The sequence below is a fragment of the Myodes glareolus genome, chromosome X (genome assembly GCF_982192425.1).
Source record: "Myodes glareolus chromosome X, mMyoGla1.1, whole genome shotgun sequence".
NCBI classification, from domain to species: Eukaryota; Metazoa; Chordata; class Mammalia; order Rodentia; family Cricetidae; genus Myodes; species Myodes glareolus.
Genome location: NC_142053.1, coordinates 21,145,055 through 21,163,037, shown reverse-complemented (window position 1 = coordinate 21,163,037; position 17,983 = coordinate 21,145,055). Strand labels below are relative to the sequence as shown.

The following is a 17,983-nucleotide window of genomic DNA, read 5'->3' as shown; positions in this document are numbered from 1 at the left end:
AAAACCCTGTCTCGAGAAACCAAAAGAGAAAAAAAAAGGTCTTGCTGCACTAGCATGGCCTCTCATCTACCAAATGGCCTTGTAAGAGGCGAAAAATTAGGACGCAGAAATCCTCGGGGAAGAGACAGTCAAGTGAAGACCAAACAGATATGCAGAGGGAACACATTGTGAAAGCAAGCAGAGATTGGAATGATGCATCCAGAAGCCAAGGAAGGCCAAGGATTGCTGATAACAGCCAGGACTAGAAGAAACAGATCCTCCCTTGGAGCCTTGGGAAAGAACCAGCCCTGCACGACCTTAGCTTTGTTCTTTTATGCATTGAGAACAGTAAAATAAGTGTTTATTGTTTTAAGCCTCACAGTTCGTGACAGTTTGTTACAGCAATCCTGAGAAATAGAAGCAGCAAACAAGCAAAGAAGCAGTTCCGTGATTGCAGTAGTCCAGTCAAGAAGTGACGAGGGCCAGGATCTGGGTGAGTAATGATGGAGACACAGCAGTAGGAAACAAATTCTAGATTCACCGCGAAGGTACAAACTATGCTGAGATATGAAATGTGGGATATAACTAATGTTATTTATTATTGTTGTCATTGCCTGTATTAATGTCTAGATACTTATGTATATGCATTATAGGCCTAAAAGAGTATATATTATTCATTGCTGGGAGTACCTCAGGTTTGGGAACTGCTTTGCTGTGTGATCAGTACGTAAGCTATGTTGTTTCTCTGGGACTTAGTATTCTACAAGGTAAAATGAAAAGATCAGGCTTCACTGAATGATTTGTGATTCTATTATTATCAAATAAATGCCCTCTTGTCTCAGCACTGGGAATGGTTGCAGAGGATAGTAAACTGGTTTGTGATTTTCATATCCACCCAAGACGGTTGTGGTACTGAAAACTGAAATTTTCTGTCCCCGTGGTTTTTGACTGCTTGCCATTTGATACTTCTAGAACACGAAGGCGTGGGATATCAAATTTCCAACAGATCTTCAGCAGACCCAGGTAATCTGTGTCGCTCTTTCTCCCAGGAATACAGCAGTCAGGTTAAATTGCTTTAAAGAGACTTGCAGCTCCACCTGAAATAAGTTTGGTGTGATCACGATCCACATCCTGTCTTTCACTAGTGAAGTTGTATTTTGATTTCAGGATAGTAATGGAATTATGGAGTAGGATAATGAGAGTTGTGATCTTTTACATGGTATTTGAAAATGATTCGTTCAGGGTGGCTGGAGAGATGGCTCAGCAGTTAAGAGCTTTGCCTGCTCTTCCAAAGGTCCTGAGTTCAATTCCCAGCTACCACATGGTGGCTCACAACTATCTGCAATGAGGTCTGGTGTCCTCTTCTGGCCTGCGGGCATACACACAGACAGAATATTGTATATATAATAAATAAATAAATATTTTAAAAAGAGGGGCTTTCTTAAAAAGAAAAAAAAGAAAATGATTCGTTCACTCTTCACTCAACTCTTGCAAATGAGATACAATTCCTCCCATTGCTCAAATGAGAAGTTAAAGCACAGAGCAATCAAGAAAGACTTTTCCTTATATTAGTGATGGGTAGCAGAGCAAGCAAAAGTAAGTGGAGCCCTTTTGAGATAATGAAAACCAGTGATAAAACCAGGGCGATTTGAAAATTTAGTATCAGGAAGCTTGTGGAATCCTACAGGCCAGTCTGTCAGGGTCTTCAATAAAACACACATCGGCAGGAGACCTCCACCTCCTTCTCCCACCTCTCTCCCCTGTTGACTCTGGTTCTCTAAGGAGGAAAAGGCAGCCTGAGAACTGGGCCTTGGGGCCCCCACGTGCAGCCTTGGCAGCTCCCAAACACCTGTTAGTGCTGGTTCTCAAGGTTTAGAATTTTGAAAGGGAGCTCTAAGTATTGTTCCCAAGTCACTCGCTTGTTAGGTCTCGTTAAATTAGCTTGTCCCTTTGAAAAGTGTGTTTCAACCACCTTTTACTTTAGATTCCAAAGTCATAATTTCCTTTTCTCCCTCTTGGGCCCAAGAGAAGACCAACTTTCTAAAGAATTGCTCATGACTATATCTGGTGCCCCCACATTCCTTAGTTATCGGTCCATTGTAGAAATTCTGGCTATGCCGTTGTACTGACCTGCAAGGGTGTGCATGGGAATAGGGATGGGGATATGGTGCAACCCCCACATTATTAGCAACCCCAACTCCAACCTAGATCTTTCAAAGCAAAGTCTACATAGCATCATGTAACTAATAAATGAAACCTAGGGATTAACCCTATGCAACAGCTACGCCATCTCTCCACAGTCAGTGATCACATAGCTTTGAGCATCTCCCAGACCCATTCTAAAAGTCCTATGGTGGATGGGGTTTGCCTTACACTTTCTCGACCCTTCCTATTCTGACTCAGCGTCTTCTCCCTGCCTTCCTATTTCTTGCCTGGCTGAAGCCACCACGGTAGCCGCCCTACCGGGCAGGCTCAATGCTCTGGCTTGGCCAGGACTCCCTTGTCTAGCAGTACTCAGCCTGCAGCGCCCGCCAGGTCCCTTCAGTGCCCTGGTCCCTTTAAATCCATCCGCCTGGTTGCTAGGCAACAGTGCGGCCCGCGCTGGAGCTGCACTGCAGAGGCTCTGCCCCGGGCCAGCCTGGCCCGGTCGCGGTGGCTAGCACTGAACAAGGGTCTGCCGCCTGTCGGTGGTGGCCGGTTTCGGGGAAGAGTGGACAGGGCTCTCCAGACCGCACCCGCGCTTCCAGGTATGTCTGTGGAAGGGACATCCCGGGCGCCCCTGGCGCGCCCCTCTTTACCCCCGACTCGCCCAGCAAGAAGGCAGAAAACCAAGGAAGTCCCAGCAGCAGGGTTTTTTGCTCTCTTGAGAGCCCAGGCTGGAGCTAGCGCGTGTTTGGGAAAAAAAGAAACAGGGCGTGGGAAAAGGGATTGTGGAAGGAGAAGTGAGGTCAAGCCTGTCCATTCACCCGCCAGCTACAGGATCAGGACTGGGAAGGTGAAAAGTGTCACCTGCAGTGGGGGCTCTAGCAACATCTCATTCCTAGTCACCTTTTTTTCCCATAGAAGCAAGGATGGCAGGAGTTTCAGTTAATCATTCACAGAGGAAAAAAAATCCCCAAACTATGCATACAAAGATACAGCTTGATCGCAAGAATGTGACTCCCATAGTAATAAAGTCTAAGCCTTGGGAACTCAGGTGACTCCGTATCTTTTCTTCAAGAAGGAATAATTTCACACTAATAACAAAGAGTTGGGGCTGATACACAGTACCCAGTTTTCAATGGCACCTTGTTTCTCTCACCATACTGGCCAAACAATAGAAAAGAACATGCCCAGGGAAGTGAACCCTTGACCCATAGGGCCCTGAAAGACGAAAGCAAAAAGCAAGATCACTTCTCCTTGTTGTGCTTTCCCAAATTAACTGCACCCCGAGGGAGGGAATCCAGGCCTAGGCTCCAGTCCTTTGCTACTGTGGCTGCTGTCTCCACCACCACCGGTGGCTCATTGGGTCAACACTGTGAGGAATACAGTGCCACCGCGGTCCTTGCCCCACTTGACATCTGTATTGCCTGAGGAAGGAGGATAGTGGCAGAACAGTTGGGAAAATGTATTGAAAACTTACAAAAAGAAATTGCTTCTGTCTGGTACCACACTGCGGATAGACCCATGGACATTGTAGGTGTCGAATGTGTGACTTTAAAGCACATTTCAGAGATGAGCATGGGTTTGGACCTTCTTGAAATTATATTTCCTGTTACGCTTCAGGGGGGGTGGGGTGGACTGTTTTTTCCAGCTCAAGTTGGAGGAGACCAGTGACATCCGGTCTTAAGACCTTGGACCTCAGGAAGGGTAAGTACAGTTGTTCTGGCTGTTATCTCATCCTGGGAGTTGAGAAGCCCAGAGTCTTGCCCAACAGAAACCTTCAACTTTGTAAGCGAATCATCAGTCACTGTCAGGACGCTTTGAAGACGACCACATAAACATTCAAAAGAAAAGTGTCCCGAAGACTTCAGCTAAGCCAAACAAACTTCAAGGGAAAAATTAAAGCCCTTGCCCTAAAATGCCATCCAAAACACTTTGTAAGCTAGAAAGAAGACTATGGATTTTCTTTTCTTCTTCTTCTAAAATAAAAATCATTCCATTAAAATCAAGTGTTACCAGATACCAGTGTGAGCATTATGCTTGGCTCTGGGTCTGAATGCTCGCCCATGTTAAAGGACTATGACAGACAGGTACAAAGTGGGAAAATGAATTTCCTCATAGTTTGGCTTGAAAATTCTCGGGCTGTCCTATAGCCAGAGTTACAACTTCTAGGAACGCCAGGAAATGTGCATATGTGGATTTAGCTGTGAGCCCTGTTTACTGGGATTGGGACAGTCCTGGTGTCAGGGATCACAGTCCTTGAGGTGGGCCATTTGCTATCAACCACCTGTGAAGTAGCTTCAGCACCTCTGTTCTATGCCTTAAGACTCTGCAGCTCCCAGCAGACAAGCCTTCAGCAGTTTGGAAAGATGAGCCCTAGGATAGATAGGCTTTTCTCATCGTATCCTGCCCCCCCAACCTTAATCCTTTCTCAAGATTTGTCCTCTCCATCTGCTTTCAGTAGCTAGTAAAACATAGAGATCCACTTGGACGGCACGCAGTTCACTTGGCTCTTCATTTTGTTATTTAGTGATTTTCTACAACTAGTAAAAGAGGGTGGAGAACGAGAAGGCATCCTAGAGGAACTAGGTCAGAACTGTCTCTCTTTCCTGCCTGGAAGCAATGAAAATAGAAAAATGTTACAATGCTTACTCCCCCCCCCCCCCCCCGAGACAGAGTCTCACTCTTTAGCCCTGACTGGCCTGAACTCGCTCTGTAGACCAGGTTGGCCTCAGACTCACAGAGATCTGCCTTCCCCTGCCTCCTTTGTGCTGAGATTAAAGATGTGTGTCACCATGCTTAGCCAGGTAACGTTTTCTTTTCCTGTTTTGGCGGAGCAGTTTTCCTGAGGGTCGAAAGAGTGGAAACCCCCCAGAATAAAGAGAGGGTGTTTTCTGGGCTAAAGGGGTCCTTTGTTTTCACCTAATGATCCCTGAGGGATGACTGAGAGTTGAGGCATTTTTCAAAAGATTTATTCATTTTGTGTGTATGGGTATTTTGCCTGCATGCGCAGACATGTGCACCACGTGCATACTACCTAGTACGATGGATCCCCTGGAACTGGAGTTGTGAGCTGCCTTGTGGGTGTTGGGAATTGAACCCAGGTCCTGTAGAGGAGCAACCAGTGCTCTTAACTGCAGAACCATCTCCCCAGCTCGGAAAGTCAGTTGAGGGAAGTTGAGGGGCGAGTAGTGACAGAAGTTGCTCAGCATGTGTCTGGGGGGGCGGCGAACTTCACCAATCATCACGTCAAGTTTATATAACTTGAGAAGGAGGGACCTCTGTGAGATGAACCAAAGCCTCTGACATCCTCCCAAACTGCTTCCCAGTAACTCCCCACCTACTTATGCCAAGCCAAACAGCTCCGATCACAAAGAGACCTATGTTTAGACAAAGAGAGTTCTGAAAATTTGAAACCATTTCCTAATGTAAATGGGATAACACAAGCGAGGGACAAAAATCATATTGGGGTTGTGTCAGGAACTTTCCCAAAGCATATGATTTCAAATACAAATATTTTAGAAAACAAATAATTAAGTTTCCTGTACACCTTAATGGAAGATTCCTCCCCTGGGCCTGACCTTGAACATGAAAGAGAAGTGGTTTTATTGATTTCTTTTTTCCCAATAAACAGTAGCATATCATTTTCTGAAGCCATACAAAGGTAGAAATGCTTCCCCCTCGTATTTTCAGTTCAATGGTAAATCTGAGAGTCTTAATAAATAATCACTCTCGGTTTTGTCCCCAACATTAATATTGTGTTGCCTCACATTACGCTATTAATTCACTCTCAGTTTGTTTGATCGGCGATTCCAAAACTCTTTTTTGTAGCTTTGTTTGTTTGTTTGTTTGTTTTTCAAGACAGGGTTTCTCTGTGTAACAGCCTTGGCTGTCCTGGAACTCGTTGTGTAGATCAGGCTGGCCTCGAACTCACAGAGCTCATCTGCCTCTGCCTCTCGAGGGCTGGGATGAAAGGTGTGCGCCACTACCATCAGCTTATATTATTTGTAGAATTCTCCACTTCAAGTGATGCTACTCTAGAAGCCGCTCCTCCTCTTAGTTTACTTAAGACATCTTGTCTTGACACAAGTCCTACGTACAGAGGTTAACAGAAGGGGAGGTGCTCGGGAAAGATATCAGACATACCCCACATGGATTTTTCAAGGAAGAGCTGCCATTAAGTAACAAATCGAAATGTTTTGAATATATATATATATTCTGTGTATATATATATAGTTGAGGCAAGCCATCCCTTACTGCACAAAAATGCCCCCACTACTTTGCCAACACGAAATATTCCCCAGTGAATAAATGGTAGGTATTTTCAGGTGGGAAACTAGCTAGAATTATCAGAAGCTCATTATTAATCCATACCAGACACAAACGTAGATACAGTTGCATAATATAGCAGTGTCTTCCCAAGGCCTTCCAGGGAATAATTTTTGTGGACGACCTCAAATGTTATTTTTGTCGTGACTTCATTTTTTTTTTCCTGTCTGAATTCTGACTGGATTCTTTGAATTTTTCATTTCTCTTGGGTCCTTCAAAGTTCAATGTATAGTTGAGTCGACACGGGAGCAAATGTGCACGCTGCCCAGCTGGAAGGCCATGTTTGTACTTTCAATAATGGTTTCCCGTTCTGCTGAGGCAAATTACCTTGTGGAGTTGATTAAGAACAAAATGGCTGCCGGGCCAGGGAGGAGTGGGGGATGCCATTATTTTTAAAGCATATTCCTTGTCTTGGCTCAAAATCCTCCCGCCACACTTGTTCTGCAGTAAAAGCAAACAGCCCTGAAGACAGGGCTGCTGACAGTCCTCAGCTCTATGTAAACGTGGGAACAAGTCCTGAAAGGCTGTTTTGCCAATGAAAGAGAAAAGGGAGCATCTAGGAGACCCTTTGACCCTGCCTGGGGAAGCCTGGGGTGAGGAATGCCGGGGAGCCTTTCAGACCTTTCTTTCTCCCTTCCCCTCCCCCATCCAGCTTTTCTCTCTCCTCTTGTGGCTCCTTAAAGGATAACCTAAGCTCTCAGACAATGGAATCTGTTCTTTCAGCCTGCAGAATGACACCTAGTGGATGAAGAAAGGGGGTTTTCAGAACAAGCACTGACCTGGGAGATAGGATCTCAGTTTTATGACCACAGGCTACATGGCCTTGCTCATGTAGCACAGTTATTTAATCAATAGACTCCTCTTGGATAGAATACTGGATTTCTACGATTCATTGAAAGATAAATCCTTCCAGACACTCAGGAAATTCTACAGAGGCATGGGGAAGAAAAATAGGGTAAAACTGAAAGTGTGTGTGTGTGTGTGTGTGTGTGTGTGTGTGTGTATGCATCTGAGAAGTAAAGTTAAAATTATTTCTTATTTTATGTGATTTTGGTTTTTGATTGCATATAAGTCTGTGTGAGGGTGTCAGATCCCATGGAATTGAAGGTAGAAACAGTTGTGAGCTGCTGTCATGTGGGTGCTGGGAATTGAACCCGGGTCCTCTGGAAGAGCAGTCAGTACTGAGTCATCTCTCCAGTCCCCGCAACATTAAAATTATTAATGAAGACTTTTCTACATAAACTTTTATCCGTACCCACAGCTCTATCTTAGATGTTTCCCTGCTGGCATGCCCAGGTATAAAGTGAGTGGCCTCACCTTAACTGGGCACAGCTGGCCTCTTTTCCAGTCCAACCCACCACTAATGTCAGGCAGAATTAGGTGAAAACAGGCAGGCAGACAGGCGGTAGTCAGTCATCTCTCGCTACCCTTGCTACCATGGCAAGCCTTTTTTTTTTTTTCAAAATTCTCTGGTAAAATTTTGATTTTTGAAAGATGTGGCAAACAAGCTAACCCTTCTCTCTTTCCTCTGGTCTCTGTCCCTTTCCCTCACGCATATCGTCGCCTACTTGAATCACTCGTGTTCATATTTCTAAAAAGGAGAGAGACCAAGATTCTGATCATCATTCCATTCCAGGACAGGCATATCGTAGATGCTGGATTGTGACCGGGAGAATAAGAGAAGTCAGAAAAGAGAATTTCTCGAGGGAAACCATGATTCTGGTGAATGTACACCATGAATTTCTTGTCTGGGTTTGTCACCATGCTCTGGGAATGGAACCCCAGATTTGTTACATACTAAAAAACCACTCTGCCACTGAGCTACACTCCAGCCCTGATTAACTAGCCTTTGTGTGTGTGTGTGTGGGGGGTTGTTTGTTTTTTGAGACGAGGATCTCATGAAGGTCAGGCTGATCTCAAAGTCTCTGTGTAGCCAAGACTGGCCTTGAACTCCTGGTCCGTGTGCCCGTACCTCCCGGGAATGCTCAGGTTATAAAGTGTGTGCTCCCTACCACGCCAACAGCAATTGCCCTTTAATGTTTCTAAACTTGGATGCTGGTTGTGATTTTGTAGGCTAGGTTTTCACCTAAAAAAAATATACTTAGAGACTGCATAAGAAAAACACCTTCAATAGCATTAATATTTTCAATGGTTGATATGGCAGCTCGTTATAAAATCGCTCTCCAAACAGAGAATTCTATATGCTTGGTAGGCTTCCCTAAAGGCAAGTTCTAAGACTGGACTAGCAGGAATTCATAGGTCAAAGCAGAAGGGCACTTGGCAGAATTAGGCATGAGGAAGTCGACCCGCTCCACTGGACCAGAAGCAGATCACGTCGCAGCAAGCCTTGAAGTTTCAGTCACTTAAGGAGTGAACAAACAGTAGTTCTGCCCGAGAAAACGAGGCACAAGGAAGGCACATTGAAGGAAAGGGTCTTACCAATATTTGCCTAGTAATTCCCAAATAACCTCTTTATTATCGTAAAGCAGTCTGTGTTCGTGCACGCAGCTGCCTTACCCCAGAATCGTCTACAAAGAAAAACGAAATATTTCATTTACTGATTCTGTTTCATGGGATGGAAGAATTTTCGAGGTGCAGGTGTTCACAGACCTTAGCTCCGTTAGCCCTTTTCATTTACAAATGAGGAAAAGGCGGTCCAAGTTACTCTGTTAGTTTGAGGCGAGCTGGCCCTCAAATGTCCAGGCGCCTTTAGGTACAACCAGCCTTCTTAGTTCTTTCTATGACTGGGCTAACCATAGAGATAATTTGGATTGGTTTTCAATTTTGTTTTTCAGGAAACCAAAGTGGTGCCCAACGAAATGGATGCTAGACGAAAGCACTGGAAAGACAATAAGTTGACTCCTTTTTTAAATGAGCATTGTGTCCTAGAAGATGCTGCTCTTCTTCCGTCTTTCTCCGAAGAAACATCTTCAGACAAATCCGGGAGGATGGGGAGAGTTTCTAACTTTTCCAGCAGAAATGCTCAAGAAGGAAATAAATGTATGAGAAAAGACTATTACTCCCAGATAGCGGAAAGAGACCAAGACCCCAGTTTAAGAGAGACAAGGATGAACGCGTCAAAGAATGTAGCAAACACAAATTCTGTCTTCTGGGACTTTCTCAATCTGGACAGTGCTACCAAGGAAAGTTCTCACAGAAGGGAGAGTGCCTCTGCGTGGACTAAGAAGGAATTGTCGGAAGCAGCACAAGTCACCAAGAAGAAATGGACGGAAGCAATGTCTCCAAAACTCCGCCTGCACCTCCTGAATGAAGAGCTGGGAGAACTTAACCTGAAATGCCGGGAGATCGAAGAGGATTTTGAAAATGCAGAAAAAGAACTTTTGAATTCTCGAAAGGAAGCCTCGAGGAAATCTGTCAAATTTCAAGAAACAGGGGCAGCTGCTTCAAAGAATGACTGGGAACTGCAAGCTCTAAAAAACGACCTGACTGAAAAAGCGACAAACGTAAAAAACTTAACCGAAGAGCTCCAGCAAGCCAAAGAAGTCATGTACAGGCTGAATCTAGAGAACAGAGACTTGAAAGACTCTGTCAGGAAACTGAAGCGTCAGACTGAACTGAGTACAGCGCTCCTCAGAGAAGAGATGAAGTTGTTTTATGAGCTGGAAGTGGAAAAGATCCACTTAGAGCTGGGTGCCATCAAGAGTGAGCTGAGAGCTGAGAAGAGCCTGCGAGCGAAGAACAGCAGAGCCCTGGAGTTGCTCGGAAGGCACATGGCTTCTGTGGTAAGGTCATCGCGTACTGCTGACCACTTTACTGGGAATGCTCTTTAAACATAAGGGGGGAAAGAGCCTTTCATTGGGCAAGCCATTGAGCCAAATCAATGTTTATCGTACTATGTCTTTGTGTCCTGCTAAACTGTATTTGATAGCTTACAGTCTTTGTGGTGAATCAGAATACCTACAAAAGTATACAGATGTTAACTTTGAAGCGTCTGTGTTCTCTTTCATTTTGAGAATCCGAATGGAAACTTCTGAAATTTCTTTTATATGGGTGCCTATATAATATCACTAAAACAAAACAAGGACAGAAACCCAAACGGATTTACCAGATCATGGACGAACCCAAGTCATCAGCCTCATTGTATGATCTTGTTAGCCATGTCCTTGGCACATGAATGTTCTCCCATCTGTGGTAAGCAGTGTGAATAATAAAATCTTGTTTACACATATCAGCATAAAACACGCCTGTGAGTTTTGTAGTTGCCTGGTCAAAGTCAGCAGGACAAAAAGGCATCTGCTTTCTTTGGGGTCTAACCTTAATTAGGCACATGTAAACATCTCGGGAACACAGTCTCCCCTGCTGATTGCCCCGTGCTTTTTCCTTGGACTTGGACACAGTTCCCATAGACTACAAAATGATTAGAGTCCCTGTTCTGACCTTTGCTAGAAACAGGGCCTGCCTCAGCCATGGCTCCTGCATTTTCTTAGGCTGGCCAGCAGGGGGCGTTTTGTTTACATAGTTCTTCCGGAGTTCGGCCAGGGGGAATTCTCCAAGCTCCTTGCCTGTCTTCTGTCACTGAGCTAGTTCTGCTGTGGAAGGTGTTAGATGTCATTTAGACAAACTTCTAGTGTGCTGGCTTGATTTAGGTCGTCACCCACCCCTGTAAGGGGCTTAGAAAGTGCCAATTTGCTTTCACTACAAAGAGTGAAACTGTGCGACTTGTGGCCTTCGTGAAAATAATGGCCCAGTTGAGTCTTTGCGCTGGTGGGTGTTGGCCATCAAGATTTCTGGCAATCAGGCACTTACTTGCACGATATTTTTCGAGATTATAATATAAAACCATCATTTCTTTCTACCCTTTCCTCCCTCTAAACCCACTCGCATGGACCCGTCTTGTTTTCTCTCAAATTCATGGCCTCTTTCTTCATTCATTGTTATGACATACCCATACGCACATATGTATGTGCGTAATATACCCTGCTTAGTCTGTATAATGCTACTTGTATGTATGTTTCAAATGCTTTTGGTATTGGATAACCAGTTGGTTTGCTCTTCCCAGAGGAAGACTGTTTCTCCCACTCTGAGCATCCTTAGTTTGCTGTAGTCCTTTGTATAGAGCTGCGGCCTCCTGAGTTTTCCCCAGTGCATCTTGGTATTTCTATTCCTGTTGTCCTTGTTCATCACATGTTTAAGCAGTCATGTTGGTGAGACTTTATGGGTGTAGATTTGAACATTCCTAGGAGACCCAGTCTCACAGAAAACACCCCAATCCTCTGGCTCTTACAATCTTTCTGCCCCCTCTGGCAAAATGTGCCCTGAGCCTTAGGTTCAGGAGTTGTTTTCTAGATGTATCCATTGGGACTGGGCTCCTCAACTCTGCATTCTGATGGTGAGGAGTGCAGCTTTCCGTGACTCTAAGTACAGCATTTAGAGTGCAGTTGGGGTCACACTGGTTTAGAAAAGGAGTGGCTGTGGGATCTCCGCCAAGACCTGTGACTTCACCAGCCATGGTGTTTTGTCAATGTGCTGTATATAAACGGGGAATCTAAAGGAGTAAGTCACAAAACAATCCCACACCAGTTTGGAATTATGATTAATAAAAGGGTTATTTATTTAAAGGGAAAAACTTACAGATCACCGTCCTAGACAACAGCCCCCTGCACGACCAAGAAAAGCATCTGGTAGTCGGAAGCAGAGAGAAAGAGCGTGGTTACTGCAGCTTTATTTTTAAGCCAGAGAGGCCACGCCCAAGTGGGCTGGTATCTTAAAGGCTATTGGCTGAAGGAGTGGAAGGAGCTCCCACAGCAGAAATCTCTAATTATTTTAATAATTTTATTTGTATGGGTGGTTTGCTTGCACAAATATCTGTGCACCACATATGTACCTGGTGCCTATGGAAGCCAGAAGAAGGCATTAAATCCCCTGGAACTGGATTACAGACATTGTGAGCCACCATGTGGGTACTGGAGATCAAACCCAGGTCCTCTGGAAAAGCAGCCAGTGCTTTTAACCTCAGAGCCATCTCTCTAGCACCGTATTGGGGCATTTTTAAGCCCAAATGAATCAAATGTAATCACAGGCTATGGGAGTGGGATACTGTCAGAAAGGTGAGAAATGCCCAAACTGGGAGTCGGGACACTCTCATTTCTAGCACTTGCTTTCCCTTTGACTAATTCCTTCTAGATCTAAAAGCCCTGTTATATAAAATGAGAGAGCAGATGCTCTTCAGGGCTGGCTATGATGGCATGGGCTTGTAGTTCCATCACCGCAGAGGCAAGAACAGCAGGATCACTGCAGCATAGAGGTCCAACGCCAACCCGGGCATCCCATATGAAACATTCCGTTCATGTTTTTTTTTTCATTCAAAAATTTGCACTTCCTCCCCTCCTCCCATTCCCCTTATGCTCCCCTACTCACCCTCCTCCCTCCCCCTCCCTCCTTAAAAGAGGGCAGGGTACCCTGCCCCGTGGGAAGTCCAAGGCCCTCCCCCTACATCCAGGCCTAGGAAGCTGTGCATCCAAATAGACTAGGGTCCCAAAAAGCCAGTACGTGCAGTAGAAATAGGTTCCAGCTCCTTTATCAATGGCTTCTCAGTCAGACCCCCTTGTCAGCCACATTCAGAGAGTCCGGTTTGATCACATGTTCCATCAGTCCCAGTCCAGCTGGATTTGGTGAGCTCCCATTAGAACAGGCACACCATCTCAGTGGGTCCTCGTGGTCCTGACTTCCTTGTTCATCTTCTCCCTCCTTCTGATGTTTTAGGTAGTGACTTCAACTGAATTTTTATTCGAAAGTGTAACTAACTGTACCTGTGAGGAGGTGAAATTACTGAGGCATCAGACACAATCAACTCTAATATTTGGGGGCTCCTGTACTTCGCACCCAAGGAGGTGTATGCAGGGCTCTTTATGTTATTTCAACATTTCCAAACATTGTGCTGGCAGATCTGCAGAACAAGTAAAAGAGGTTGTTTCTCCTTTCTCTTCGTTTTCTTTATTCATTAAGACCAGGGAAGGTAATGAATGGAGGCAAACTAAGCTGACCCAGAGGCTAGGCAAGGTTGCCTGGCCGAGGAAGACTGGATTCAATCGGATGATATTAATGTTGGTGCTTTCCCACTTAGTCCCGATAAAGGTAATGCAGGTACCGGTAGCCTGCTTCAAAGCAAAGGAGATGCTTTGTGGCTTTAGTGGTCACTCCAGCTTCCCACCAAGGTCTACCTGCGAAAGGAAACTAGGAGTCCTCTGCCCTATTTGAATGTATTTAATCTTCAACACACCCTTAAAAGTTCATTTGTCTTTGCCCTACAAAGGTACTCATTCCTTAGTGATAGCATGCCAAGCCATCACACTGTCCTATACCACCAAGATCCTCCATTCAATAGAATTCTGGTTTTGTGTATGTGGTGCTAGGAATCAAACCCAAGGTTTGTTTAGGCTAGGGCAAGCACACTACCACTGAGTTAATGTATTTCTTTTCTTTTCCTTCCTTCCTTCCTTTCTTTCTTCCTTCCTTCCTTCTTTCCTTCCTTCCTTCCTTCCTTTTTTTTTAAAGACAGGGCCTCAGCTGGGCAGTGGTGGTGCACGCCTTTAATCCCAGCACTTGGGAGGAAGAGACAGGTGGATCTTTGTGAGTTCGAGACCAGCCTGGTCTACAAGAGCTAGTTCCAGGACAGGCACCAAAGCTACAGAGAAATCCTGTCTCAAAAAACCAAAAAACATATATATATATATATATATATATATATATATATATATATATAGAGAGAGAGAGAGAGAGAGAGAGAGAGAGAGAGAGAGAGAGAGAGAGAGAGAGGAAAAAGAAAAAAAGATGGGGCCTTAGTGTATAGCCCTTGTTGACCTTCAATTTCAAATTCTTCTATCTTACCTTTCCAATTGGGGGTGGCATGTTAGATCACTCATTGCTTTAGTTTGTTGTGTGAAGAATTTGAAATCAGCAATGGAAACACCGAATACCACCAAGTCCTCATTCTTTTCCCAGGGAACCTGAGTTGTCAGCATTATTGGAATGGGCTCCACTGAGGACTCTGGTTCTATAAAATTTTACTGAGCTTTTATTATTATAGCTCCTTACTAATTTTAGAAATGTTTTAGTTGTATGTGTGGTGTATGTGTGTGGGGTGGGTACATATGTGTGTGCATGCATGTGGAGGCCACAGGTCAATGATAGTTGCCTTCTATTGGTCTCCACTGTTTTTTGAGACAGGGTCTCTCACCAAGCCTGAGCTCACAATGTCACTGACTAGACTGACCAAGACCCTGGCTGTCTCCTGTCTCTGCTTCTCAGTGCTGGATTACAAGCATGAGCTGTTATGCCTTGCTTTGTGTTGGGCTCTGGGACTCCAAACTCAGGTATTTGGGTAAGCTGAGCCTTTGTTGCCGCCCCCAAACTTCATGTACTCTAAGGCATGCTTTCCAAAACCCTTGACTCTCCTGGATTTAGGATACAACTTTAAATTAATGGTGTGTCACAATAGAGTTGTTGGTACTTTTTCTAAGTCATTTTTGAAATAATGGTATATCTCCCAATCAGTACGGTTTCAGATATGGTGTTGTACAATATGTGCTAGATTGGGGATATGGGAATCAGAGGATTTATTAATACAACAAGTCTCTCTGACCTCAGGGACCTTATTTGCATGATGAGCTAAAACCAAGCGCTAAGAGCTGTAGTAGCAGGACTAGCGCAGAGTGCAGTTAGAGCCGAGAGGAGGATCGATGAATTCTGGCCCCGAGGCTAGGAAAGTGTTCAGAAAGGAGCTGGCAATAGGACTTGCCCGTGGGGCAGGAGGCAGAGCCACTTCTAAAATATAAATGTGCAGGCTTCATTTTGCCTCAAAGAGGACTCTTGCCAGCAGTGAATTAAAAGGTCTTGGATGCTGTGCAGTGCTCGATTTTCAAGTCCCACTTAAGTTCCTCTTCTGGAAACCGACTGTGACTTCCAACTCCTGCTCCTTTCCGGCTAGATCAAAGCATGATGTTCTCAGGCCATCAACTCCGGGCTCCAGATGACAAAAGCAGAAAAATAAACTCTGCCCGTACCAGTGGACCTTTGGTAGAGTTCTTTTTCTTCTGGAAACAATCTGCCTAAGAAGCATCAGTGGTAATAGTGAGCAAACACTGTTGCAAGCAGTCTGGCTTCAAAGACAGGCATGAAAGAGAAACACCACAGTTGGGCCTCTCTCCAAAGAAGCACCAGAGACTGAACATACAGGCTTCCAAGCCACTTTGCAATCCATAGGAACTTGGCAACTTGGGTTCCTCATCTTAAAGACAGGATGAGTGGTGTTGATGGGAGGATGAGCAGCGATCACAAAGAATCAGTACAAGTCCCCTTTGTTGTTGTTGCTCTGATCTTAACTGGCAGAGGAAAACTGGCTAAGCCGATCTGTCTTCTCCTCCTTGGTATCCTTACCCTTCCTGTAACTGCATTCTCTGGACGGTACACCAGCCGTCATCTGGCGTATGTATCAGTGGTCTAGCTGTATGTTTGGGAAGGCAGAACAAGTGATAGGGAGTTTTGAGTTTATTACTACATGAAGCCTTAATCCAAAGCAATGACTGCTAGACAGCCTGTTTGGATACTTCCTGCAACTGAAACTTCCGGAGTCAGAATGTACCCAGCCCCTAGTGGAGGCTGTGGAAGGTTGGCCCCAGCCGTGGTAAGCAGAGTACCAGACAAGAGGAGACGGCTCTGCTTTGGCTCTCCATTGTGAAAAAGCTGTCGGAGAAAATGGCATAGAGGCAAGAGAGATTATTATAGTGTTTTCTGTTTCCCTTTAGCACAAGGAGCTGCACAGCTGGGGACCCACTAATAAGCTGCATTCAGCGCAGAATGAATAAATCATTGTCTTCTTATTTGTACTTTGAATATTTTAGACATGTACTGGACATGGACCCTCATTTCCGCACTGAGTGTTAATGGATTGGCTACCTGCTTCAGAGGTCGAAACTGCTGTTGTAGTGTCCCAAGCCTTCTCTCTCTTATCTCTATCCCTCCCCCCCCCCTCTCTCTCTCTCACACACACACACACACACACACAGACCTCGAATTCTATTCAGTCTTTTGATGACCCCTATATTTCACTGGCTCAGGTTGTCACTTCCAGGGAGACTAGATATAATAGTTAATATTATCAACTTGACAAGATCTAGAATTAACCAGCAGACGAACCTCTCTCTCTCGGCATATCTCTGAGGGAACTTCTAGATTGGTTTAACTGAGGTGAGGAATCTATTCTAAATGTAGGGGGCATCATTCCATGGGCTGGAGTCCTGAACTGAAGAAGTCAGAGAAAGCTGGATGGACGCCAGCATTCCTCTCCCTCTGCTTCCTGACTGCGATTGTTATGTGAGCAGCTCCCTGCTCCTGATACCGTGGTTTCTCTGCCATGATAGACTATACCTACCCTTGAGTGGTGAGCCAAAATAAACCCTTCCTTCCTCAAGCTGCTTTCATTGGATAGTTAGTTAGTACCCTGGGTTCATACCCATTTCTCTCAGGATGTATTCTGAGCTATCTTTGAAGCATTTCCTTCGCCTTTCATATCATGCCCATTGACATCAAAACAGGTCCACACCTGTGGAAAAAACCTGAGAGATTCACTTTATGTCACTAGGACCTCTGGCTACCTGTGAATAACTGGGCATATCCTGGTTGCAAAATTTTATTATGTGTGCCATGGAACAGGAACAGTGCCCCCTGACTTGAAATGGGTGTTGTGATTTAGAGCCCTGAGTACATGTGGTTACTTGCAAAAGACCTGTACAGCACTGGGCCCATTGACTTTCTGTCATGAAATAGAGAAGGAGCTCATGAGGCCCTAATTTTCTTCAGGGATTTAAAGACAGTACTTCCTGTGAGACAGAAACATTTTCTTTAGCGGTATAGCCACAACAAGTCACACCTGTTCTGTAAGTAGCCACCCCCCTCACCTATGCTACTATAAGCAACCTTGGTTAAAATCATTATTTCACCAAGCTGCACATGGGTGGAATCATTTGTTTGTTTCTGTTGTTGATTTTCTACCTGAGGCCTAGGCATTTGTTCATGTCACCTCAGAAAAAAAAGTTCACACATAACGTGTTGTTTAAGTCCTTATACATGCCTTGCACTTGTGTGTTGTGCACTGGTTGCCAGGTATGTTTCAGATGAAGAAACCGGGATTTAGTCAATATCACACAACTAGTAAGTGGTAGACCTAGGGTTCAAACCCAGCCTGTTGCATTCAATTACAATACTTATTCTATCAAATTAGATCATATTGTACTTTTAAAGGAGTCAAATTCAGTTATCCTAATGGTTGTCGAACTTTCTCAAAGACAAACTGACTGTACTGTAATACAAACTGGTTAATACTGTATGTAACCTGGTCTCAGCTTGAGTTATCCACCTCATAAGTGTCTGGGATGAGCAGCATGTGCATATGTGCATGTGTGCACGTGTGTTCACATGCATGTATATGTGTGCTAAGTAAGTAGATCTACATGAGGGAGAGAGCATCCTGTTCTGTGGTGATCAACTATGATAGCAACCTAAAAACAACGGAAAT

At 44.7% G+C, this 17,983-nt stretch overlaps 1 protein-coding gene across 3 annotated transcripts in view; it reads left to right on the top strand.

Moving 5' to 3' along the window:
- Positions 1 to 259: 259 nt before the first annotated feature.
- The window catches only part of Ccdc160 (coiled-coil domain containing 160), an 82,299-nt gene continuing 64,575 nt past the window's right edge, over positions 260 to 17,983 (top strand). Inside the window, exons 1-2 of one of the 3 annotated variants that reach the window (XM_085684401.2) lie at positions 260 to 472; positions 9,246 to 10,650. In XM_085684401.2, coding sequence (XP_085540527.2) covers positions 9,270 to 10,241 — 972 coding nt within the window. In that variant the 5' untranslated portion in view covers positions 260 to 472; positions 9,246 to 9,269 and the 3' untranslated portion in view covers positions 10,242 to 10,650. Of the gene's footprint in view, positions 473 to 2,598; positions 2,727 to 9,245; positions 10,651 to 17,983 lie in introns of those variants that run through there. The other 2 variants (XM_085684402.2, XM_048450330.3) reach the window with 2 other exon arrangements.